Source organism: Delphinapterus leucas, chromosome 1 (assembly GCF_059928025.1).
Source record: "Delphinapterus leucas isolate spDelLeu-1000000601 "Yukka" chromosome 1, BTC_Dleu_Yukka2, whole genome shotgun sequence".
NCBI lineage: Eukaryota > Metazoa > Chordata > Mammalia > Artiodactyla > Monodontidae > Delphinapterus > Delphinapterus leucas.
The window spans coordinates 157,195,167-157,222,764 of NC_143129.1; the positions used below are offsets into that span (position 1 = coordinate 157,195,167).

General features: G+C 39.4%; 1 protein-coding gene across 4 annotated transcripts in view; it reads left to right on the forward strand.

The window, feature by feature from the left end:
- SCMH1 (Scm polycomb group protein homolog 1) overlaps window positions 1–27,598 on the forward strand; it is a 188,144-nt gene that overhangs the window by 19,944 nt on the left and 140,602 nt on the right. For all 4 annotated transcript variants that reach the window (XM_089895192.1, XM_089895178.1, XM_022575414.2 and 1 more), the window contains exon 2: window positions 24,137–24,214. In XM_089895192.1, coding sequence (XP_089751318.1) covers window positions 24,190–24,214 — 25 coding nt within the window. In that variant the 5' untranslated portion in view covers window positions 24,137–24,189. The remainder of the gene's footprint in view (window positions 1–24,136; window positions 24,215–27,598) is intronic.

Below are 27,598 nucleotides of genomic sequence, written 5' to 3' on the forward strand. Positions count from 1 at the left end.
GACAAAGGGAATCTGTGAGAGTTTGGAGTAGACTACAAAGAGGATCTCTTAGACGTTATAGGAAAATCACTTTGATGATACTGTGGATGATGGGACCTGGGATCGTTACAGACTACCTAAATGCTTTCAGATTACACACTCATCTGATTCTTCCAACATGCCTTTGAAAGTTGGCAAAGCAAGAATTAATCCCATTTGACATATGAACCAGTGAGAATTAGAGATGACACTGGAAGTTAGTCAGGGTCAGCACTTACTGAACAAGGACTAAACCTAGGCCTTTTCCCAATCTAGTTTTAATTTCACTACAATACATTGAAACTCACAATCCCTGCTCCCAAGTGAGATTGAAGACTTGTTGGGGATGTTAAAGGGTAATTTCTTTAAAAGAGTAAAGTCATTTATTCACAATAGCCGAGATATGGAAACAACCTAAGTGTGCATCGATGGATGAATGGATAGAGAAAATGTGTATACATACAGTGGAATATTATTCAGTTAAAAAAGAAAGAAATCCTGCCATTTGTGACAACATGGATGAACCTGGAGGGCATTATGCTAGGTGAAATAAGTCAGACAGAGAAAGACAAATACTGTGTGGTGTATTTTAAGAGTATGTGGACTCTTAAAAAAAAATTGAACTCTTAGAAACAGAGAGTAAAATGGTGGTTGCTAGGGGCTGGAGGGTAGAAGAAATGGGGAGAGGTTGGTAAAAGGGTTGGGGGGGAGGTAAACTCACACAAATACAAAATGAACAAAAATTTTATTTAATTCATTAGTTAATGTAGTGAACAGAAAGAGTACGAAAAATGGTTCAAAAGAGGACTCAAAGTACCACATATTTATAGTCAGGGTATTCTGAAATTAGTTTAAAAACAAATGCAAAAGTGCTCCATATTCACAGAGCAACATCAAGTGAATTCCTTGTACACAGTTTGCATTTCAGTGGACAGGAATTATTTCCATTAATATCAATTTTCAGCAAAGCTATCAGTTTACAACAAACTTGTAAAATTGCCTAGTCAGAGATAGACCAAGTAACACATTTCTGTAGGATCAGAGAATCTGGAAGCCTCCATCCTTCTATTGATAGAACATGCCATTTCAAAACCTTTCACTGGGGCTTTCCTGGTGGCACAGTGGTTAAGAATCCGCCTGCCAATGCAGGGCACACTTCTATCCCTGGTCCAGGAAGATCCCACATGCAGTGGAGCAGCTAAGCCTGTGTGCCACAACTACTGAGCCTGCGCTCTAGAGCCCGCGAGCCACAACTGCTGAGCCCACATGCCATAACTAATGAAGCCCACAGACCTACAGCCCATGCTATGCAGCAAGAGAAGACACTGCAATGAGAAGCCTGTGTGCCACAACGAAGAGTAGACCCCACTCGCCGCAACTAGAGAAAGCCAGCATGCAGCAACGAAGACCCAACGCAGCCAAAAATAAATAAAATTTTTAAAATTGAAAAAAAAGCCTTTCACTATTTTTCCTTATAGAATTTAAGACTAATTCTCAAAAAATTCAGATTGATAAAAGACATTATAAAATTTAGGGATAAATTGTGTGATTGGACTAGATTTGCTGTAGATCAGGATCTTCTCTAGTTTTCTCTACTAGTCTGTTGTTATGAATAAGTGATTCTTCATCTCAACAGAAATGTCCTTTGGAAAATGGCTGAGTCATAAAGTCCCATTGTGCAACCTTGGTCCCCATTCTCACTTTCTGTTTAGATTACCTGCCCAGTACACTTAAGTGTTTGAATTACCCCTTCCCAGAAATGACAACGCTGCCCCCAAACCCATCAGCCTAGATGTTTGGACCCTAATGCCCATGTTAAAAAAGTCTCCTAGGTGTCAGCTGTCTGGATTTTCTAAGCATTACCTCTGCAGTGTTCCTTGGCGTAATGCTGTCTTCCCCATTAGCTCTGTGATGGGTTTTAGAAGAGTCTCTTTTGCTGTAATATAGTAGGTGCATTCCTAAGAAGCTTTATGTCACGGATAATTAGTATGACAATACTTGTTTAAGGGATTTTTTTTCCAATATGAAATTAAAGATGCTTATATACCTCTAACTATATGGCTATAAAATCTAAAATTTTGAGGAAATCCAGTGTTTGTTTAACTTTTGCAAAAGAATCTTTCCTTGCCTGTCTCCTCTAGCATCACTTTATAACATTTATTGCCCATTGTTAGGACAAAGCACTAAGTCACTCAAAGCAGTTGTTTTACACTTAAACAATATCTTTGTATTTTTCTTTCTTTCATTTCTTTATCCCCTCTTCCCTTCCCTTTCCTTTCTTTCTTCCCTCTCTTTCCCCCTCCCTCCCTTCCTCCCATCCTTCTCTCCTTCCTTCTCTCATTCCCTCTCTCTCCCCTTCATATTTCCAAGTAAGATATGTCCGGATGATGCAAATAATGTTTCCTAAAGCCATATATAGGTATATCTCTTTGATTTAATGCTGCCAGCTTAAGGTTATTCATCTATTCATATCATCTGTACTACCATCAGTGGGTTTAAGGGAACATGATCCCCAAAAGACTGCCCCCACTTCAGATGCCAGCCTCAAGTGTGGTCCTCAGACCACCTACACTTCCAACCAATTGGCTACAAATCTGGCAGGTTCCTATGACCCCTCAGGTTCAGTGATTTACTAGAACAACTCACAGGACTCAGGAAAGTGCCATACTTACGACTACAGGTTTATTGTAAAGGATGCAAATCAGGAACGGCCAAATTAAGAGACACATAGGGCAAGGTCTGAGTGAGTCCTGAACACAGAGCTTCCCTGTCCTCTCTCCATAGAATCAGGGCACATCACCCTCCTGGCACATTGATGTATTTACTAATTAGCTCACTCCACCGAGCTTCAGTGTTCGATTTTGGCTGGGGTTTCATTATGTAGGCCTATGTGGTTGGTCTTTCTGGCAACCAGCCCCCATCCTGAGCGATCTCTTTAGCATAAACTCACATGTGTCCAAGGGGCTAATGTATAACAAAGATACTCCTATCACTTGGAAAATTCCAGGGATTTTAGAAGCTCTTTGCCAGGAACCTAGGACAAAGAGTAGACAAGTTCCTTATTATACAGCAGCTGGCATATAAAAGAAAGTTTAGCATAGTAGTTAGGAATAGTGTAGTAGAAGGTTATTTTATTAAGTTTTATTGGAGTGTAGTTGCTTTACAATGTTGTATTAGTTTCTACTGTACAGCAAAGTGAATCAGCTATATGTATACATATATCCTGTCTTTTTCTTTATTTCCTTCCCATTTAGGTCACCACAGAACATGGAATAGAGTTCACTGCGCTATACAGTAGGTTCTCATTAGTTATCTATTTTATACATAGTGTCAATAGTGTATATATGTCAATCCCAATCTCCCAATTCATCCCCCTGCTGCCTTCCCCCTTGGTATCCATACGTTTGTTCTCTACGTCTTTGTCTCTGTTTCTGCTTTGCAAATAAGATGATCTACACCAGTTTTCTAGATTCCACATATATGCGTTAATATACGATATTTGTTTTTCTCTTTCTGACTTACTTCACTCTGTATGACAGTCTCTAGGTCCATCCACATCTCTACAAATGACCCAGTTTTGTTCCTTTTTATGGCTGAGTAATATTCCATTGTATATATGTACCACATCTTCTTTATCCATTCCTCTGTTGATGGACACTTAGGTTGCTTCCATGTCCTGGCTGTTGTAAATAGTGCTGCAATGAACATTGAGGTGCGTGAGTCTTTTTGAATTATGGTTTTCTCAGGGTATATGCCCAGTAGTGGGATTGCTGGGTCGTATGGTAATTCTATTTTTAGTTTTTTAAGGAACCTCCATACTGTTCTCCATAGTGGCTGTATCAATTTACATACCCACCAACAGTGCAAGAGAGTTCCCTTTTCTCCACACCCTCTCCAACATTTATTGTTTGTAGATTTTTTGATGATGGCCATTCTGACCAGTGTGAGGTGATACCGCGTTGTAGTTTTGATTTGCGTTTCTCTAGTGATTAGTGATGTCTAGCATCTTTTCATGTGTTTGTTGGCCATCTGTTTGTCTTCTTTGGAGAAATGTCTGTTTAGGTCTTCTGCCCAGTTTTTGATTGGGTTGTTTGTTTTTTTGTTATTGAGCTGCATGAGCTATTTGTATATTTTGGAGATTAATCCTTTGTCAGTTGCTTCATTTGCAAATAGTTTTTCCCATTCTGAGGGTTGTCTTTTTGTCTTGTTTATGGTTTCCTTTGCTGTGCAAAAGCTTTGAGGTTTCTTTAGGTCCCATTTGTTTATTTTTGGTTTTATTTTCATTACTCTAAGAGGTGGGTCAAAAAAGATCCTGCTGCAGTTTATGCCAGAGTGTTCTGCACTTTCTTCGTTTCTATTTCATTCATTTCTGCTCTGATCTTTTTGATTACTTTTACTAACTTTGGGGGTTTTTTTGTTCTTCTTTCTCTAGTTGCTTTAGATGTAAGTTTAGGTTGTTTATTTGAGATGTTTCTTGTTTCTTGAGGTAGGATTGTATTGCTATAAACTTCCCTCTTAGAACTGCTTTTGCTGCATCGCATAGGTTTTGGGTCGTCGTGTTTTCATTGTCAATTGTGTCTAGGTATTTTTTTTTATTTCCTCTTTGATTTATTCAGTGATCTCTTGGTTATTTAGTAGCATATTGTTTAGCCTCCATGTGTTTGTGTTAACAGGTTTTTTTTTTTCCTATAAATGATTTCTAATCTGATAGTATTGTGGTCAGAAAAGATGCTTGATATGATTTCAATTTTCTTAAATTCACCAAGGCTTGATTTGTGACCCAAGATGTGTTCTAACCTGGAGAATGTTTCGTGTGCACTTGAGAAGAAAGTGTATTTGGCTGCTTTCAGATGGAATGTCCTATAAATATCAATTAAGTCTGTCTGGTCTAATGTGTCATTTAAGGCTTGTGTTTCCTTATTTATTTTCTGTCTGGATGATCTATCCATAGGTGTAAGTGGAGTGTTAAAAGTCCCCCACTATTATTGTGTTATTGTTGATTTCCTCTTTTACGGCTGTTAACATTTGCCTTATGTGTTGAGGTGCTCCTGTGTTGGGTGCATAATTGTTTATAACTGTTATATCTTCTTCTTGTATCGATCCCTTAATCATTATGTAGTGTCCTTCTTTGTCTCTTGTAACAATCCTTATTTTTGTATTTATTTTTTTGGCTGTGTTGGGTCTTTGTTGCTGTATGCGGGCTTTCTCTAGTTGTGGCAAACAGGGGCTCCTCTTTGTTGCGGTGCACGGGCTTCCCATTGCAGTGGCTTCTCTTGTTGTGGAGCATGGGCTCTAGGTGCGGGGGCTTCAGTACTTACAGCACATGGGTCCTAGAGTGCATGGGCTTCAGTAGTTGCGGCGCATGGACGCGAGGGCTTCAGTAGTTGTGGCTTGTGGGGTCTAGAGCGCAGGCTCAGTAGTTGTGCCACATGGGCTCAGTTGCTCCACAGCACGTGGGATCTTCCCAGACCAGAGATCAAACCCGTGTCCCCTGCATTGGCAGGTGGATTCTTAACCACTGTGCCTCCGGGAAGTCCCGACAGTCTTTATTTTAAAGTCTATTTTGTCTGATACGAGTATTGCTACTCCAGCTTTCTTTTGATTTCCATTTGCGTAGAATATCTTTTTGCATACCCTCACTTTCAGTCTGTATGTGTCCCTAGGTCTGAAGTGGGCCTCTTGTAGGCAACATATATATTGGTCTTGTTTTTGTATCCATTCTGCCAGTCTGTGTCTTTTGGTTGGATCATTTAATCCATTTACATTTAAGGTAATTATCAATATGTTCCTGTTATCATTTTCTTAATTGCTTTGGTTTTGTTTTTGTGGGTCTTTTTCTTCTCTTGCATTTCCCACTTAGAGAAGCTCCTTTAGCAGTTGTTGTAAAGCTGGTTTGGTGGTGCTGAATTCTCTTAGCTTTTGCTTGTCTGTAAAGCTTTTGATTTCTCCATCGAATCTGAATGAGGTACTTCCTGGGTAGAGTAATCTTGGCTGCAGGTTTTTCCCTTTCATCGCTTTAAATATGTCCTGCCACTCCTTTCTAGCCTGCAGAGTTTCTGCTGAAAAATCAACTGATAACCTTATGGGGATTCCTTTGTACTGGGTTGGCCAAAAAGTTCGTTTGGATTTTTCCATAAGATGTTACAGAAAAACCTGAATGAACTTTCTGGCCACCCCAATATGTTATTTTTTGCTTTCTCCTTGCTGCTTTTAATATTTTTTTCTTGGCATTTAATTTGTATTAGTTTGATTAATATGTGTCTTGGTGTGTTTCTCCTTGGGTTTATCCTGTCTGGGACTCTCTGCGCTTCCTGGACTTGATTGACTATTTCCTTTACCATGTTAGGGAAGTTTTCAACTATAATCTCTTCAGATATTTTCTCAGGCCCTTTCCCTTTCTCTTCTTCTTCTGGGACCCCTATAATTTGAATGTTGGTGTGTTTAATGTTGTCCCAGAAGTCTCTGAGACTGTCCTCATTTCTTGTCATTCTTCCTTTTTTTATTCTGCTCCACAGCAGTTATTTCCACCATTCTATCTTCTAGCTCACTTATGTTTTTCTGCCTCAGTTATGCTGCTATTGATTCCTTCTAGTGTATTTTTCATTTCGGTTGTTGTGTTGTTTATCACTGATTGTTTGTCTTTAGTTCTTCTAGGTCCTTGTTAAACATTTCTTGTGTCTTCTCGATCCGTGCCTCCATTCTGTTTCCGAGGTCTTGGATCATCTTTACTATCATTACTCTGAATTCTTTTTCAGGTAGATAGCCTATTTCCTCTTCATTTATTTGATTTTGTGGGTTTTACCTTGCCTGCAACATTTCTCTGTCATCTCATTTTGTCTAATTTACTGCGTTTATGGTCTCCTTTCCACGGGCTGCAGGGTCATAGTTCCTTTTGCTTCCGTTGTCTGCCCCTGGTGGGTGAGGTTGGTGCAGGGTCTTGTTTGGACTTCCTGGTGGGAGGGACTGGTGCCTGTGTTCTGGTGGGTGGAGCTGAGTCTTTTCCCTCTGATTGGGCAGGACTGCGTCAGATGGTGTGTTTTGGGGTGTCTGTGAGCTTAGTACGGCTTTAGGCAGCATGTCTGCTGATGGGTGGGGCTGTGTTCCTGTCTTGCTGGTTGTTTGACATGAGGTGTCCAGCACTGGAGCCTGCAGGCAGTTGGGTGGAGCCAGGTCTTGGTGTCGAGATGGATACCTCTGGGAGAGTACACACCAATTAATATTTCCTGGGCCCAGGAATTCTCTGGCAGTCCAGCATCATGGATTTGGTGCTCCCACCCTGAAGGCCCAGGCCCAACCCCTGGCTAGGGAACCGAGAGCCCACAAGCCACACTGCATGGCCAGGGTAAAAAGAAAGAAAAGAAAAAGGAAAAAAAAAGAAAAAGAAAAGAAAACAAACAAAACCCAAGACAAATAGCAAAAACAAAAACAAACAAACTACAACAACAACACAACATGCACAAAAAGAAAAAAAGAAGAAAGAAAGCAGACACACCATATCCAAGACAAATGATAACAACAAAACCAAACTAATAGAAACAAATAAAGAAGCAGACAGGAAAAAAACAAACAAACACAAGAGAAGAAATAATGAAAAGAATTAAAAAATGAGAACAATCAATAAGGACTAAACTAACAAAACAAAAAATGAAAAATACAACAGAAAGCAAACAAAGCAAAGAAAACAAAATAAACACATGGAAACAATCAAAAAAAGAAAAAGGAAAATGAAATAAAAAACAGAACAAAAACAAGAAGAAAAACACAAAAGAGCAAAAAAGTAAAGTAAAACTAGAAAATATATATATATTAAAAAAATAAAAATAATAAATAATAAAAACAACAATACCATCAACTGAACAAAACAAAACAGACATAAAAATAATAAGAGGAATAAGAATATTTTCCTGGGGCCTCCTCTGTCAGTGTCCTTGCTCCCACAGTGAGCCACAGCCAATCCCCGCCTCCCTGAGAGGCCCTACAATACCTCTAGGCAGGTCTCTAGACCTGCTGTGGGCCCTGTAGGGCCAGCTCTGACTCCGACCTGGCCCAGCTCCCGTGTGTTCTTGCCCCCAAAGTGCACTGCTGCTAAGGCTAGACCCGTCTCAGTTGTGGGAATGCTCTTTTGTCTATTCAGGTATTCCACAGGACTTGCCAAGCCAATCACGATCACAGGGATTTAATCCATGGCTTGTGCAGCTGCACAGAAGTTCCTCTTCCTTAGTCGCACCGCCCCTGGGGCTTACTTTTGGTTTTCACCCCGCCTCTGTGTGTGCGCCACTCTCAGGCCAGCTCCCCACCCGGGCGGGAGGAAGCAGCGGCTGATAGGGGCACGCTTCCTCAGGCCGGAGAGGGGTATGGCAGCCACAACTGGGGTGTGCACAGATGGCCTGCAGGGCCCAGCAGGCAGTTGTAACAGACTGGGGCGTGCTCACTTTGGTGGGAGTCCCTCCCAGTGCCTGCAGAGGCAGGGGCTGGCATGAGGGGGCAGTGGCGGCTCCACCCCTTGCGCACCGCTCAACAATGGTTCTTTTCCTAGGCAGACCACGTTTCCTCTAGGGCCATTCCCAGCCACAGAGCCCCTCACTCCCATTCCCTTTGTTGTATCCACGCAGCCAACAACGGTCCTGTCCAGGGATCCGCTGTTTTAACGTGCTTTAGCACTCAGCCCCCACCAGCATTGGCAGATTCCTAGCTCCAGAAGGTTATTTTATTTCTTTACCTCATGAGGTCATAGTAAAGATTAAATGTGATCATCAGTGTAAAGCACTTTACACAGTGCATAGTAAGTCTTGAATATACATTAGCTACTATTAAGGGGTGTTTTAGTTTCTTACGGCTGCCGTAACAAATTGTATCACAGACTAGGTGGCAATTTATTCTCTCACAGTCCGGAGGGAAGCACTCCAAAATCAAGGTGTTAACTGGGCCGTGCTCCCTCTGAGGCTAGGTAGAATCTTTACTTATCTCTTCCTAGTTTCTGGTAGTGGCTGTCAGTCCTTGGCTTGCAGCTGCATCTCTCTGATCTCTGCCTTTTTTGCCACATGGTGTTCTCTCTGAGTATGTCTGTCTTCACATGGTGTTTTCTTTCTCTTATAGGGACCCCAGTCATATTGGATTAGGGCCCACCCTAATGACCTCATTTAAGTTGATTATATCTACAAAGACCCTATTTCCAAATAAGGTCACATTCACAGATACCAGGAGTATACAATTTGGAGAACATAACTCAACCCATAACTGTCTACCCTCTGGCCCCTCAAAATTCATGTCCTTTCCAAGTGCAAAATACATTCACCCCATCCCAATATCCCCCAAAGTCTTAACCCACTCCAGCATCCAATCCAAGTCCACAATCTCACCTAAATATAACCAACTCAAAAAGTCTCAAATCTCATCTTCTAAATCATCTAAATCAGGTATGGGTGAGACTCTGCTATGATTCATCCTGGGACAAAATTCCTCTCCATCTGTGGACCTGTGAAATCTAGAACACAAGTTATCTGCTTCCAAGATATAATGGTAGGACAGGCTTCGGAAAGACATTTCTATTACAAAAGTGAGAACATGGAAGGAATAAAAGGATCACTAGTCTAAAGCAAATTCACAACCCAACAGGGCTAACTCCATTAGACTTCAAGGCCCGGGAATAATCCTCTGTGGCCCAGTGCTCTGTCCTCTGGCCTGTGTGGGCAGGCCCACCCTTTTAACCCAAGAGGGTCCCATTGGCCCAGGCATCTGCATCTGTGGCTCTGCCCTGTTGTTAGTCTTCATTTCATTCCATCTCTGTTCCTTTCAGTCCAGGCTGGCAGCACTTCTGCTGATATGAAATTCTCAAAAACCTTGTCAGTCTCCCATGCAATTTACTGGTGTCCGAACCATCTGACAAGAGGGTCCTGCACAGATCTTTCCTGGATAACCATGTCTCTGTTCCTAGCTTCTGAGGTGTTTGATTGTGTCCTAGAGTCAGGCAAATGATCCAGCCATACGCTTGGCCCTGTTTCCAGAGCATGCTGTTTGGATAGGCAGAGAATTTTCCAAATCATCAAGTGCTGGTTCCTTTTTGCTTAACAGTTCAATCCTCAATTTACCTCTTCTCATATTCATAAAAACCAAAGAGAAACTAGGCCACATTTCAACAGTTTGCTTAGAAATCTCCTCAGTTAAATATCCAGGTTCATCAGTTATAAGTTCATCCAATGGCTGAACACAATTCGGACAAATTTTCTGCCACTTTATAGCAAGAACAACCTTTTCTCCAGTGTCCAATAACATGTTCCTCATCTCCTTCTAAGGCCTCACTTAAAAGCACCTTTAATGTTCATATTTCCATCTCTTTAAGGCAATTTAGTTTTTTTTTTTCTGTCAGGCCTCTACTCATTATCCAGTTCCAAAGCCACTTCATTTTTAAATATTTGTTAGAGCAGCACCCCACTCTCATCAGTACCAAAATCTGTATTGGTTTCCTGGGGATACCAGAAGCTGGAAGAAGCAAGGAAGGATTTTTCCCTGCAGGCTTCAGAGAGAGCATGACCCAGCCAACACCTTGATTTTGAACTTCTGCCCTCTAACTCAGTGAGAGAATAAATTTCTGTTGTTTATTACATTCAGCTTGTGGTTCTTTGTTATGGCAGTCCTAAGAAGTCAAAACCAAGGGTTTTATTTGGAGGTACTGTAGTCATTAGTGAAAGACAGTGAGTATGTGGTATCTCCCTGTATCCACAGGGTTTCTTGCTATTTCTCTTTCTCTCTTTTAAACCATATTTGTGTCTAGCTGCACTATAAAGTTTACTTTCGTCATGTTAACAGCTTATGATTTGGCTCTGTTTTATCTCAGGAGAGCAGACTTAAGTGGTTGGTAGGGATTCTTTGGTACCAAGAAGACTACACACTTTTGAAAGGAGAGGGGCTTTAGTTTTATAGACCTTCCTTCTGCCAGAATGCCGAGTACTGGTTCTTGGTTTCCTCCTCATGAATACTGTTGTAACACCTGCCTCCATCAGGGTGAAACAAGAAGAGCTGCAATGGCACTTCAGTTATGCCTGGAAAAGGCAGTTGATGCATAAATGATGAATCACATAATAAGTCCTTTACCACTACTTCTAATGGACATCTGTGTTTTTCAGTTTTGAGTTATTTTTCAAGAACACATGCTTTTCCTATCCTAATGAAGACCTATACTTTCTTGAATTCCTCTTAGCCAATCACAGTGTTTGCAGGCCTCTTAGAAGATACCCCATAAATATTGTTTTGCCTTGAAGAAGGCTTATGCATCTCACTGCTAGTGAAAGACTAGCTCCAGCGATAAATAAAAGATGTTAGTTGCCAAAGCTGTCATTTCAATTTGTTTTGCTTGCACTGAGCTCATTAATAAATTGCCACAGTCGTAATATGAAAGTAATGAACCTTCTGGAGGCCCAGCTGGGTCACAGAGCATTAACAGGGACCTTCAGGGCAACTGCCATTGTTATACACAGTTCAGTTAAAGGGTTTTAGCCTTTTTTTTTCTTTGAAACATATATATTTTGCAAAATCCAAATCCTGTTTTATCACTCGTGTACTTTCTAAGTGAGTATATTTGAATTCAACCCAACAAGATGTATCTGATGCCTACTACTGTCAGGCAGTGTATTAGACCCCAGAGGCAAAGATGAATAAGGCATCCCTTAGGGCTTCACTATCAAATTGGGAGAAGTATGTAAACAAATAATTGTAATACAGTATTTAAATGCTGTAAGTATGAACCAGATATAAATAATAGCATAGAAGAGGAAATGATTATCTAGGGAAGAGAACTCAGAAGGCTGAGGAAGAGGAGATTCATTGATTTTTGAGTTAAAATTTGAAAGATGAGTTGTAAGTTGACAAGTAGAGTGTATAATGGGAAAAGGGATTTCAGTGCAGATAAGTTGAAGGACTATAGATCATGTAGAATAACTTAGGGGAAGAAGGTAAAGAGGAGAAGATGGGTAGATGAGGCTGCAGAAGTAGTCAGGGGCCAAATCTTAAAGGATTTAGGTTTGAAGGACTATGTATACAATGCCAAGGACTTTGGTGGATTTCATTCTATAGGCTGCATGGGTCCATTGAAGGATTTTAAGCAGAGATGAAACATAATTGAATTTCTATTTTAGAAGGATTACTCTGGTTGCCATACACACAATGGAATGGAAGTAGAGAGAGACTAATTAGAAGGCTATTGACTAGTTTTGTGGAAGCGAGTAACGCCTTGTGTACTACAAAGAGCATGACCCAGATTGTTTCAAGTCCCGGTTCAACCACCTACTGACTTTCTAAACTAACCCTAAAATTTACTCATCAGTGAAATGGGAATAATAGTAATCTCTCACTGGATATTATGAAAAATCATATGAAATAACATATATATGTAGAATTGCTCCAAAGAGCTGAGTATAAATGTTAGCTGTGGACTTCCCTGGTGGCGCAGTTGTTAAGAATCCGCCTGCCAATGCAGGGGACACGGGTTCGATCCCTGGTCTGGGAAGATCCCACATGCCGCAGAGCCACCAAGCCTATGTGCCACAACTACTGAGCCTGCACTCTAGAGCCCGTGAGCCACAACTACTGAGCCCAACATGCCATAACTACTGAAGCCCGTGTGCCTGGAGTCCGTGCTCCACAAGAGAAGCCACTGTAGTGAGAAGCTCGCGCACTGCAGTGAAGAATAGCCCCTGCACGCAGCAACGAAGATCCAACGCAGCCGTAAATAAATAGATTTATTTTTAAAAAATAAATAAATGTTAGCTGTTATAGTTCAACTTCTGTTTTTGTTGAGCTTGGGGTAACTTATAACCTAGTTTAGGGTTTTTAAGAAGCATTTTCACTTTCCTTCTACCACTCTGTCCCAATAAAACAAAGAACTCAGAACGTTTACAAACATTTTATATCACATTAAGATCTACATTCCAGGATTTTCTAAACATTTAGAAAAACAACATAACTAAAGCTTTTGCCTTTGGATGCCCTGCCAGACTCTCACTGGAGAACAGGCTTAGTGTCTTTGTTTAGTCAGTGGTGTAATCGGAAAAGACTGGAGCCCTGGCTGAATAAATGTGCTTTTTAGCTGAGAAGTAGCATCAGAGTTTACTCTGACTCTGTTTCTTCAAGTGTTATTAATAAGGATAATGTGAATAGGTGCCCTTGCTACCTTGCGTCTCTATTGTGAGGATCACCTTCTTTCCTTAAGTAAATACTCATTAAACTATTTCAGGTACTGTTATAAAGAATGTAGAAATGAATCAGATCTGGATCCTAATTTCAAGGGAATCACAGTGCTAAAAGAACTGTAAAAGATGTATACAGATAACTGTAATACAAATAGGATAATTGTGAGTCAGCTAACTTTGAAAATTAAGAAGGACTTTGAAGCTGGAAGTCATATTATACAAAATATCCTGAGATTTCCCGGGTGGCACAGTGGTTAAGAGTCCACCTGCCAATTCAGGGGACACGGGTTTGAGCCCTGGTCTGGGAAGATCCCACACGCCACGGAGTAACTAAACCTGTGCGCCACAACTGCCGAGCCTGCGTTCTAGAGCCCGAGAGCCACAACTGCTGAAGCCCACATGCTACAACTACTGAAGGCTGCGCACCTAGAGCCTGTGCTCCTCAGCAAGGGAAGCCACCGCAAAGAGAAGCCCTCGCATCGCAACGAAGAGTAGCCCCCGCTCACAGCAACTAGAGAAAGTCCACATGCAGCAACAAAGACCCAACACGGTCAAGGATAGACTAAATTAATTTTTAAAATATATTGTTCTGTTTTACAAAGTATATATCTCACATGTTCTTATTATTTAAAGTGCTTTTCCAAGTAGAGCTGAGACAGTCACTTTCCAGTTACCTGTGGAAAATAAATGATAAAGGTAGATTCAGATTTTAGTTCGATATTTTTAAACCTGCGTGCATATTTTGATCCCAGGCTTGGTCAGGCTTAATATTCACTTATATTCAAGTAACTTGGTTACGGTACTCTCTGAGCCTCACAGGCGTGTGTGTGTGTTTGTGTGTGTGTGTGTAATAGAGATAATATCACCTACCTTTCAGCTTTGTTGTGATGAAATGGCAATTATATGTAAAAGTGCAAAAAAAATTCATGTTCATTCATTCCTTCAGTCTCTGCTCTAATCTACCCACCTTTTCACTATTGCTCAATGTTGAGCTCTGAGACAGCAGCTTCTTTGAGATGTTTTAAGGTTTCTTTTTTTAAAACTTATGAAAAATTTCAAACATATGATAAACTTGAAAGGATTTTGCCATGGAAAACCTTATGTCCACATCCTAAATTTTACCATTGCTTGTAAAGATCACATGTCAGTTTATCTATCCCTCTACCACCCAGCTATATTAAATTTTCTCCAGTGATTCTTTAGGACTTTTCTGAAAGACGTTTTTTAAACTAGGTTGGAGGCCAGGAGTGCAAATGCATTTCAAATATTTGTAATTACATTACATTTCTCCTATTTACATTGTTCTATACCTGCAAAGAATGTTATTTACAAGTTTATTCATTACTTGGATATATCTGTGTTCCTACACTATCATTTCTAACCTTATCTCATCCCATTTGCATTGTCCTGAGAACGCCTTCAGTTAATTTTTTTTAACATCTTTATTGGAGTATAATTGCTTTACAATGGTGTGTTAGTTTCTGCTTTATAACAAAGTGAATCAGTTATACATATGTTCCCATGTCTCTTCCCTCTTGAATCTCCCTCCCTCCCACCCTCCCTATCCCACCCCTCTAGGTGGTCACAAACCACCTAGCTGATCTCCCTGTGCTATGCGGCTACTTCCCACTAGCTATCTATTTTACGTTTGGTAGTGTATATATGTCCATGCCACTCTCTCACTTTGTCACAGCTTACACTTCCTCCTCCCCATATCCTAAAGTCCACGCTCTAGTAGGTCTGTGTCTTTATTCCCGTCTTACCCCTAGGTTCTTCATGACCTTTTTTTTTCCTTCCTTTCTTAGATTCCATATATATGTGTTAGCATATGGTATTTGTTTTTCTCTTTCTGACTTACTTCACTCTGTATGACAGACTCTAGGTCCATCCACCTCATTACAAATAGCTCAATTTCGTTTCTTTTTATGGCTGAGTAATATTCCATTGTATATATGTGCCTCATCTTCTTTATCCATTCATCCGATGATGGACACTTAGGTTGTTTCCATGTCCTGGCTATTGTAAATAGAGCTGCAATGAACATTTTGGTACATGACTCTTTTTGAATTACGGTTTTCTCAGGGTATATGCCCAGTAGTGGGATTGCTGGGTTATATGGTAGTTCTATTTTTAGTTTTTTAAGGAACCTCCATACTGTTCTCTATAGTGGTTGTACCAATTCACATTCCCACCACCAGTGCAAGAGTGTTCCCTTTTCTCCACACTCTCTACAGCATTTATTGTTTCTAGATTTTTTGATGATGGCCATTCTGACTGGTGTGAGATGATATCTCATTGTAGTTTTGATTTGCATTTCTCTAATGATTAATGATGTTGAGCATTCTTTCATGTGTTTGTTGGCAGTCTGTATATCTTCTTTGGAGAAATGTCTATTTAGGTCTTCTGCCCATTTTTGGATTGGGTTGTTTGTTTTTTTGTTATAGAGCTGCATGAGCTGCTTATAAATTTTGGAGATTAATCCTTTGTCAGTTGCTTCATTTGCAAATATTTTCTCCCATTCTGAGGGTTGTCTTTTGGTCTTGTTTATGGTTTCCTTTGCTGTGCAAAAGCTTTGAAGTTTCATTAGGTCCCATTTTCCATTGATTTTTATAATGATTACCAGCTGAAGTGATAATATTTCAATATATTGGGTTGAATAGAATGCATTATTAAAATCATTTTCATCTGTTCCTTTTTTTTTACTTTTTATAATGTGACTACTAGAAAACTTAAAATGACATGAGTGGCTTCAATTATATTTCTGTTGGATGGCAGTGCTCTAGACCCTGGGTCAGGGGGAAGAGCAGTGGAATATAGACTGGGGGAAATGTTTTTTCTCATTACACAAATACCCCTGGAGATTCCAAAACACCTTCACCCAGTGGAGCCTTCCTCCCCGTCAAATTAATCCTACCTCCTACCTTTTGCTGAAAATCAGTGCCTTTAATGAGCCTGCCCTCACTGATAGGAGTGTTTTGTATTCTTCAGATATGTCGGGGGGAAAAAGTTATGAGTCACTGCTGTATGTTAAAGAGTATCGCACAGGTTCAACACCTATCAGTGATTTTGATGAAATAAATTTCTGGAGTTCTCTTAACTAATACTAGCGAATAAAATTGTTCTCTGAAATAACATACCACTAAATCCTGGTCTAGTGAACCCCAGAGACTTAAAATGAAGAAGAATTAAAGTAGATTTTAATTAAGGGATGAGTGCTGGGTCAAAAGCTGAGGAAGTTGAGAAAGGCATCTTGTGTCCTAAAAGCTAAATTTCCGGGATTAAAAAAAAACAACTCAGAAAGCTAAACAACCATAAATTTCTGTCTCTGAAGTGAAACTGGACATGTTTTTTTCTTCTCGTGCCTCTTGGTTCTTGCTGATTCTGTGGTTACATACAAACATTTCCTGACTTGCTTTAAAAGGTGTTATTCTCTGGAATTAGCATGAGGAAGGTTTCTAGTAAATGCTGAGTGTCTGCTAGCAAGTGGTACCACTCTTCTGCCTTAGCTGTTTAGAATGCATATTATATATTCTTTCTGTATCACCCTCAAATAATTTTTTTTAATCCGATATGCCTTAGCTTAATACCTATCTCAAAGATTATTCCATGCTCTCTCAGTCAAGTCAGTTTTCTAGAGAAGAGAGCCCTTTCCTGAGGTTGCTGTTTCGGACTCACATAAGACACATTTCCCTGGAAGCCGCTTTGTATTGTCTAGCCTTCCTATTACTATGAAGAAAGAAGTTGTCTCTGTTTCCCAACCAGATATGGGTGTCAGGGCAATTCCCTGAGTAGCTCACAGGAAGACAGCTGATCTCATTTGATAAATTTCCGTTTCTGTAATAGCAATAGGATTTTCTATGAAACCATAAAATCACACACTTGTAGAGGAGGTTGATGAAGAAACAGAGGCATGCAGCTAGTTTGCAGTAAACATGGGACCTGCCTGAGTTCTTATCTTTTGGTTTTAAAGTGAAGAATTTGAAGCCCTGACGAAGTGACTACTCAGTGACAGAATGAACCAGGCCAAGTTTAGGTCTAAGTTGCATCTCAGTTTCTTGGTACAGAGAAACCGTATTTGCCCCAAGTTTGTAATTCTGTCAGATTCCTACAAGATCCTGGATAATGTCAAGGATTCATAACTCACTTTTTTAGGATAAGAACCTGAGACTTTGGTGGGAGTGGGGGGTGACTTACAGAATGGTTTACGGATACTGCTCTGTTAATGAGCCCAAATTACTTTATGTACCTGTCTCTCTTGTTTAAGCAGTGAGAATTTATTCTCAGGGCTGTACATCTCAGGAGTTAGTTTCCTGTGTAGGACTCTATCCTATTACACTCCCACAGAATAAAGTTGATCTTGAGATCTCTGGTACTGTGTAGCATAGACATCTCTCAAAGGTCTGCTTGGGCAGTGTGAATAGATAAAAAATAATTGACAGGTTAATAGTCTCTTATTGGTCCCCAAAGCCATATGAGTCTGACCTCAGGTTTTAATTTTGTCGCTATGAAAAAAGCTTTTATTAAGTGGCTCCTGTCTGTAGATGGTGACATGCGTTCAAATCTTCACTCTAGAAAACCTTGGAGAATTAAGTCACTCTTAGAAGCTTAGTGTTCTGGATTGCTACAGGTTTGTTCCATTACACATTAAAACTTTATTTTTAAAAATCATTTTAGGGCTTCCCTGGTGGCGCAGTGGTTGAGAGCCCACCTGCCGATGCAGGGGACATGGGTTCGTGCCCCGGTCCAGGAAGATCCCACATGCTGCGGAGCGGCTGGGCCCATGAGCCATGGCCGTTGAGCCTGTGCGTCTGGAGCCTCCGCAACGGGAGAGGCCACAACAGTGGGAGGCCCGCGTACCGCAAAAAAAAAAAAATCATTTTACTTAGAAATTATCCTAAAGTGGATTATACCCTTCTTCCTTCTGTTTAGTTTGTTGGGTCCAGTTTAACCATTTCTTAGTGACTGAGATCCTTGTGGGGTATGTGTGTATATGCATAAAGGATACAAATTTTCATGGGCTTCTAGTAGCATATTCCTAACTCTGTTTTAACCACAAGCCCACGTTTAGTGCATAATTTTGCAAGGTGTAAGGTTTTTAGCAATGCATATTGTTGTAAAAACTCCTGGATTTAAGTCTGTGGGTCACAATCAGAAAGGTTTGAAAGCCACTGCCCTAGGAAACTCTTTTCTTGTGCTAATAATGACTTCTTACATTGCGTAGTACTTGACTGTTTGCCAAACTTCCCTCTATAATATGGTCTATGAAAAGTAAACTAGGGAAGGGATTGATTTCTTGTTGCTTTTAAACTATAGTAGGCAAGCATAATGGAACCAAAGAGAGGATGGACTTTGAAATTAGTCTTTAATTTTAGCCTTTCCATACAGTACTCATATGCCCTTGGATGCTTTAATTGATCTTGTTTAACTTCAGAGCCTCAGCTCTTTTTTTTTTCCCCAACCTAAATGGGAAATGCCAGAATTGTTGGGTGTTTTAAATCAAGTAATGAAGACAAAAGTGCCTTAGTAGGGGCACCGTGGATGAAACTCATAAACAAAATGTTGAGTGGAACAAAGTGGACATAAAAGAGGACATGAGATATAATTTCATTTCTATAAAGTTCAAAACAGGCAAAACTAACCTAACAATAGTAGTCCACACAGTGCTTACTCTTGGGTGGAGTAATGATTGGGTGAGGGCACCGTGGATGAATCTCATAAACAAAATGTTGAGTGGAACAAAGTGGACATAAAAGAGGACATGAGATATAATTTCATTTCTATAAAGTTCAAAACAGGCAAAACTAACCTAACAATAGTAGTCCACATAGTGCTTACTCTTGGGTGGAGTAATGATTGGGAGAGGGCTCAAAGGAGTACTTCTTTTGTGCTAGTAATGATCTCTTTCTTGGTTGGAAACACATTGTAAAAGTTCATTGAGTTTCATACTTACGATTTATTTACTTTTTTAAAATAATGAGTTTCAGGTGGACAGCATAATAATTCAACAGCTATTTGTACTAGAAAGTGATTACCACTACAAGTCTAGTTACCATTTGTCACCATACAGTTGGCCTCCTTCACCCATCTTGCACGCCCGCCCCACCCCCTGCAACTTGCTTCCCTTCTGGTAGCCACTGATCTGATCTCTGTATCTGTGAGTTTGTTTTTGTTTTATTTTGTTTGTTCATTTGTTTTTTTAGCTTCCACATATGAGTAAAATCACATGGTAACTGTCTTTCTCCATCTGACTTATTCAAACCTAGCATAATACTTTCCAGGTCCATTTATGTTGTCACAATGGCCAGTTTTCTTTTTTTTTATGGCTGAATAGTATTCCATTGTGTATATATACCACATCTTCTTTATCCATTCATCAACCTAGGTTGTTTCCATATCTTGGCTACTGTATGATGCATGTGCTTCTCAGTATGTATATTATACTTTAACAAAAAGTTGTTTTTAAAGTATTCAGCACAGAACCTATCACATAGTTGGCTCCCTTCTCCTATGATGGTTCCATTTTTTTTCCTAACCGTTCAGTCGCTTTGTTTTGTTATGGTTCTGTCTCCTAATTCCAATTTTATACCTAGGCATGTTTAATAAATATCTACTGATGGCAGTTCTAATTGGCATAGTTGAAGGAGTTTAGGTCATTCAGACAAGGTGAAATTGAATGTCTGACCACTGTGGTCTAGAAATAAGTCAGGAATATGAAATTTGATTTGATGCTATTTTCTGATCTTTAGATGATTTGATATTTTGCTTTTAAGTGAAAATTAAATGGAGATTTTTCTGATTTGTGTAATATGATTTTATCTGGTAGATCAGCTTTATTATTGAATTTTTTCATGGTGGGATATTGAACTTATTCTGTTATTTCTGGCACTTCTAATATAAGCCCACCATAGTGTAGCAGGCTTTGAAATGGTCACTACCACACCCTGTAACACCTTATATATTTTGCTTAGGTTCTTATCACTGACAGAGAACCATACTTACTGTTTTTACCTTATTGTTTTTGTAATACAAGTATAGAAATAGAACTTGTGTATTTGGATATTTATGCAAGATCCTGTTATAAAAAACCTAGAATTGTTGAAAATTCAATTTTAAAAATTGATAATTTTTTTCTGCTAGGCAATACGTGGGATACAAAGTAAGCCCACCTGCCCTCGGGGAGGGCAGACTCCTCTAGGAGAGGTTTGTGAGGTAGGCAGAAAAATTTGTGTACATTTGTGTTTGTTCTTTTGGATGTTGGCCTTTGAGAGAAGGTTTCTGATAGATATACCAGCAAGCCTCCAAGTTACAGAGAGTCGTGGTGATGATTGTATGGATGCCAGTGGAGCCAAGAGACAGAGAACTGACTATGATTTCATCAGTGATCAGTAATACTACGAAGAGTTAAGGAAGTGGGGAAGTAATTTCTGTCTGTCGACACTTAATTTGTATTAATTCATTAACATAGAGAATGTCATTTAACCATCACAAAGCCTTTGGAGTAGATACTACTATTTTTGCTTTAAAGATACAGAAATTGGGACTTCCCTGCTGGTCCAGTGGTTAAGAATCCTCCTTCCAGTGCAGAGGACACAGGTTCAATCCCTGGTTGGGGAACTAAGATCCCACATACCACGGGGCAGCTAAGCCTGCACACTCTAGAGCCCACGCGCCACAACTAGAGAACCTGCATGCCACAACTACTGACCCATGTGCTCCGGAGCCTGTGCACTACAACTAGAGAGAAGCCCGTGTGCCGCAAAAAAAGATCCCACGTGTGGCAGTGAAGATCCCATGTGCCGCAACTAAGACCCAACACAGCCAAATAAATAAATAAATAATTTTTAAAATAAATTAAAAAATAAAGATACAGAAATTGAGGGCCAGAGACATGTAGTAACTTGTTCAAGTTTACATAGCTAGTGATAGAGTTGATATTCAAATCCAGAGCCCATCTGTACTACATGCTATATACAGATAGTAACATTATCCAAATAAAAGGATGTGTTTATCAGAAGATAGTCTAGCTTGGAAACATGCTAAATGGGAGGTCATAAAGAAAATTGATAGCAGGTTCCATCTAGGACCACCCAGGAAAGGGAATGCTGTGACTCAAGGACTTAGTTTCTTGAAAGTCCCTGTGAAGCAATTTGTGTTCCTGTTGTGAGATTGTTGAATGGAGCTGTCAAACCCTGATGCAGGTCCACCTGTTGCTTGGTTTTTTTTTTATTATAATTGTGTTAAAAATATATATATAACATAAAATTTATCATTTTAACCATTTTAAGGCATTAAGTACATTTACAGTGATGTATAGCCTTCACTGCTATCCAACTCCAGAATTTTTTCATCATTTCAAACAGAAACTCTGTACACATTAAATCATTCCCCCTCCTCTTCCCAGCCCCTAGTAACCTCTGTTCTACTTACTTTCTCTATGAATTTCCCTATTCTGGTTATCAAGTATAAGTGAAATCAGACAGTAGTTATACTTTTGTATTTGGCTTATTTCACTTAGCATAATATTTTCAAGATTGATCCATGTTATAGCATGTATCAGAATTTTATTCCTTTTTATGGCTGAATAGTATTCCATTTTATGTGTATGCCACATTTTGTTTATTTATTCATTTATTGGTGGACACTTGAATTTTTTCTACCCTTTCGCTATTGTGAATAATGCTGCTATGAACATTAGTATACAGGTATCTGTTTTAGTCCCTGTTTTCAATTCTTTTGGGTATATACCTAGGAGTGGAGTTTCTGGGTCATATGGTAATTCTATTTTTTTTTTTTTTACTAATTACTGTCATTTTCTCACAAATAACAAACAATGAACAATTGTGCGATTCATGGCTAGTTAGTAGCCGGGAGTTTAGGTCTACTTGAAGCTTCACTGAAAGCACTGGGAAATACAAAATAGCACCGCGGGCCAAAAGGAAATTGGATTGCACCACTTGTCCCTAAGATAGACCCTAATAATGTTGAGAGTAAAAGGATTCCATAATGTGAGGCACCACTGAAACACAGGCAAATTCTGGAATGCTTGAAAGGGCAGAAATCTTTGAAGGCAGACAAATCCAGCCTACCAGGGAATATGGGCCTGGAGGATCAAGCCTCACGACTCCACGAGCAATGACGTGCAGACACTCTGCAGTAGAAGTGTTGATGGGTGGTAAAAAGCGTGGTGCCCGGGCATTACAGCAAGAGAATGGTCACCTTCAGAACCTTGAAAAGTACAGTAGTACAGCACAACAGCTGGCATACAGGGGCTGGCATCGAGTGAACAGGCAAGAAGAGTTACCGACTGGAGGAGGGAGAGGACAGGGGAGATAGTAGAGCTGAAGGATTGTCAGCAATAGGAGACGGAGGGCAACCTGCAATTTCATTCATGCCTGACGTTGATGGCAGAGGTTCTGGTTCCTTGTTGGATTCCATTCTGTCTACCCTCTTGAAAAAAACGATCCAGTGATGTCTGGATCGCAAGGTAATTCTATTTTTAACTTTTTAAAGTTTTCCACAGCAGCTGCACCATTTTTTAGTCCCACTAGCAATTCACAAGGGATCTAATTTCTCCACGTCCTTGCCGACACTTATGATGCTCCTTTTTTTTTTTCTTCATAATAACCATCCCAATCATCCCAATGGGTGTGAAGTGGTATCTCATTGGGACTTCCACTTGTACTTCCCTAATGATTAATGATGTTGAGTATCTTTTCATGTGCTTATTGGCCATCTATATAGATAAATGGAGAAATATCTCTTCAGGTCCTTTGCCCATTTTTCAGCTGGGTTGTTTGAGGTATTTTTGTTATTGAATTGTAGGAGTTCTTTATAAATTCTAGATATTAGTGCCTTATCAGATAAACGATTTGCCAATATTTTCTCCCATTCTGTAGGTTTTCTTTTCATCCATGTGATAGTGCCCTTTGATGCACAAATTGTTTTTCATTTTGATGAAGTCCGATTTATCTTTTTTCTTTTGTTGCCTGTAATTTAGATGTCACATTCCAGAATCATTGCCAAATCCAGTGTCATGAAGATTCTCCTCTATGTTTTCTTCTAAGAGGTTTATAATTTTAGCTCTTAAGTTTTGGTCTTTGATGCATTTTGAGTCAATTTTTGTATATGGTGTAAGATAAAGGTTCATCTTCATTCTTTGGCATGAGGGTATCCAGTTTTCCTAGCATCATTTGTTGAGGAGTATCCTTTTCCCATTGAATGGTGTTGGCACCTTTGTCAAAAATCATTTGACCATATATATTAGGGTTTATTTCAGAGCTCTCTATTCCATTGGTCTGTATGCCTGTCCTTATGCCAGTACCACACTGTCTCAATTACTGTAGCTTTGTAGGAGGTTTTGAAACCAGGAAGTGTGAGTCTTCCAACATTGTTCTTCATTTTCAAGATTGTTTAAGCTGTTTGAGATAGCATGTGAATTTTAGGGTGGCTTTTTCTATTTCTACAGAAAAGGGATTTTGATAGGGATTGTCTTGAGTCTGTAGATCACCTTGGGTAGTATTGTCATCTTAACATTAGTCTTCTAATTCATGAACGTAAATGTCTTTCTACTTCTTTCTTTAATTCTTTCAGTGATGTTTGTAGTTTTCAGTGTGCAATACTTTAGTTTTGTGACTGTTATCTTTCTCACAGTGAGTTAATAGAGTAACGTTCTGGTTTATCCATTATTATTTCATGACCTGTTAATGCCCTGAAGAATCTGTTCTATTTTTAACAGAATTGGGGTTCTGAACTCAAAAAGCTGAGGGAAGGATCCTGGAAACTGGAAACCTAACTATATTACTGCCCTTGGGAAGCCCTTCTAGGTGTTCAGCCTGCTGGTTTCTTCTGATTAAAACCTAATTTCACTGCAGGTCTCCTTCAATCTACAGTAGTTCACATTTCTAATTTTTTTTTTTTTAATCTTTTGCTTCTAGATGTCTCCATCTTGCTAAGGAGGAAATTCCTATTGGGTATAGCTGATGGTACCATGCAAAAATCGGATCCTCGAAAAGGTCAGAACCTATTCTTATATGTAATAGAAATGGAGAGTTACCTTCTGTCAGGCTGTGTGTGAGTGTATGTGTCACAACAAGCTGTTTGAGTAAATAAAAAAATCTCACCCTTTCTTGCCAACTTACCCTGCAATTTTCACAAATCCTGCACATCATTTATACAACTCTTTTTTAGTTTGCAAAGTACTCTTCATGTAATTATCTCAAATAGTCTTTACTGTAAGCTTTTGAAATAGGGACTGTTGCTATTCCTCTTTTATGGAAACAATGAAGGGTTAAGAGACTTATTCCGAATGTTGTTACTATAAACTGCAAGATTTAGTCCTGAATCTTTTGCTTCTAAATCTTACCCTTCTCACTACATCACAAGTTCATAATCATTATTTAGATTATTTAGTTCATATCATTAGTCAGAATTTAGTAGATATGTAAGTATGGATGCTCTATGAACATTGGAAATAATATATGTAAAAGTTAAAATAATATATGAAAAAGTTAAAAACCCTTTATGAGTGTAAAATATAATTAATAAATCAGGTCTTGTTATTGAATGTTTAAATATAATCTTTGGGATGATACCAGACTCCTTATTGTGTACATACCATTGTCTTATTATGGCAAATGAGGCTCTTCATTTGCTGGTACTTACCTTTGTATTCTCATCTTCCTCAGTTCCTGTCATTTGTCTCTGTAGCTTACCCTACCACTTTCCTTCTACAGCAGCTGCTGGCTGTTGTCCAAACACATGGTCCATTTCCATGTCTTAAGTACCTTTATACTATATTCCCTTTGCCTCAAATGCCTATTCATCTTTCTTCTGACAATTCTAGCTTAACTTCATGTCCTCTGTGAAGCTTTCCTCCTCTCCCCAAGCAAAGTCAATCATTCCTTTCTCTTTTCTCAGAGCACTTTGTATAGCAAATCTCTCTTATAGCAAAAATCACATTGTATTATGATAGTTTATTTGAGTTGCTGTCTATCCTACTAATCTGTGAGTTTTTTGTGACCATAGACTGGGACTTATTTGTCTTCATGTTCTTAACACTCAGTGTTACTCCTAGGCTTAGCTACGTTTTGTTTAATGAATGAAATAACAGCTTTCCTTAAAGGATCTGTACACTAATCTAAGTGGGAGACTGACCACGTAAAAAATACTCAGAAGTTTATAACTATTTGTAAATGAATATAGTACATACTTGAAGTAGAATAGTGGAATGATCACAGCCAGGTGGAGTTATTTAGGGAAGGATTCCTCTAGATCAGGGATCAGTAAACTATGGCCCATAGGCCAAATCCTGCTGGCTGCCTGTTTTTGTAAATAAAGGTTTACTGGAATATAGCCGTGTTCATTTGTTAATGTGTATGGCTACTTTCATGCTACAATGGCAGAGATGAGTAGTTGTAGCAGAAACCATATGTCCCATAAAACTGAAAATATTTACTATCTGGCTCTTTACAGAAAGTTTTCTACTCCCTGCTCTAGAAGATAGGTTTTGAATAGAGGTATGAAAAGAGGAATGTGAATTGATGAAGCATGAGTGTGCATCATAATGCAACAAAAACAGCCATAGTAGTAGGAATGCCAAATGGGAAAGTTTGACTGTAATCCAGTTTGTCAGAGAGAACTGTGTTGAAGAGATGAAATGTCAAGAATGCTTTGGATTGAGAAAGAAGAAACATAGAAATCTAATGAAAAGAAGTTGTCAAGTAAATACTCTGGGCCTACAGTAAGAAAGTTCCCTAAGTAGTAGTAGGGCATGATGATGGTGATGATGAAGGAGAAGGAAGCAGCAGTACAAATTAATATTGATTTGAGCATCCACTGTATGCCAGGTACTGTTCCATGTGCTTTATATGTATCCTAGTTAGACTTCTGCAACTGTATAAGCTAATTGCTGCTGTTGTCTTTATTTTGCAGATGAGGAAACTGAGGCACAGGGGATTAAAGTTACTTAGCCAAGGTTATACAGCTAGTAAGTGAGAGAACCAAATCTGAACCCAGGCAGTCTGTCTGCAGAGTCTTCATAGTAGAGGAGGGAAATCTGGGGATATTTGGTAAAAAACAACCATAAGCCTGGAGTAAGGTAACTAGTCTTAGTAATTAGGAAGTGTGCTCTCCCATCATGATAAAGAGAAAATGAACGGACTATAGAAGAATAATACTGGAAGGCAGAGGGTCCAATTAGAAGAGTGTACTATGGCTTCGGCGGAATGGCAGGGAAAAAGAGGCAGATTCATTACACAGTGAGACACGTTATACCGTTAGTCATTGAGTTTAACCTTGGTGAGGCCAGAAGGCAGTTAACTTTCCTTGCACACATGAAAGCTGTCTTAAAATGCCTGAAGAGCTGGCTTACTCAGTTGAGATAGAGATTAGCAATGGTTTTCAAGGAGCTAGAGGGCATTCAGCCTCCCCACAACAAGTATATTACAGTCAATTCAGTGCCCACTCTACACCTGAGTATATTAACAGCCGATGGAGGTGTCAAATCGTAACACCCCATTGCCTCTCATTCTGTGTTATTCCTGTAGGGGAACTTGTTCCTGTCCAACCCCCATCACTACTGTGATAAAGATTTACCCCCTTGGACCACTTTTCAAAAATGTATGCATGTATGTATTAAAGTAATATATATGCAGTGTAAAAAAATTACCAACAGAAGTATACCAAAGAGAAAGTTTCCCTCCCATCACCATCTTGCTCTCTAGAGAGAACCTCTATTAAAATTTGGATGTATGTGAAACTACTGTTATGGATGGAAGTGTTCTGGGATTCCCTCATGGTTGCTGAGATAGAAAAAATATTGAGAATCACGTCCCTAAAGCCAAGGTCCACTGCCAAGAATGGAAGGAACTTCCGGGGGAGATGTGGGATCTTCATCACTAGAAGAGTAAGCAAAGACTTGGTAGGGATGTTAGAAGGAAGATTCAAGCATTGGCTAGGGTTAGTGGAGTTAGAGGCAGGGAGAGGAGGAGGCATTGAGCTAAATGACTTTTAATATTCCTTTCAAACCTATAGTTCTGTGTTCATACCAACAGACTGATTACCTCAACAGACTGAGTGGAGGACAAAGTGATAAGAGAAAATCCAAAATATAAAATCCAAATTTATAGAACAAGTTACTTTGCAGCAAACATTGAACTTATTTTTTTAAAGATTTCTTTTAACTAACCATTTTGGTGTGTTCAAAATGTACTTAATTTTTTATTAAAAATTCTGTTTACACTTAACCTTTCACTACTATATTTACTGTGTAAAATGAAGGTGGCACACATTGTTCATTATTCCAAAGAAGGAAGATGTTTCAAAGTATCTGCCAGGTTAAGCTGTGTTGCATAGGGAGGAAATAATTGAGCTGGGTCCCTAGTGCTACTTCCCCTTCA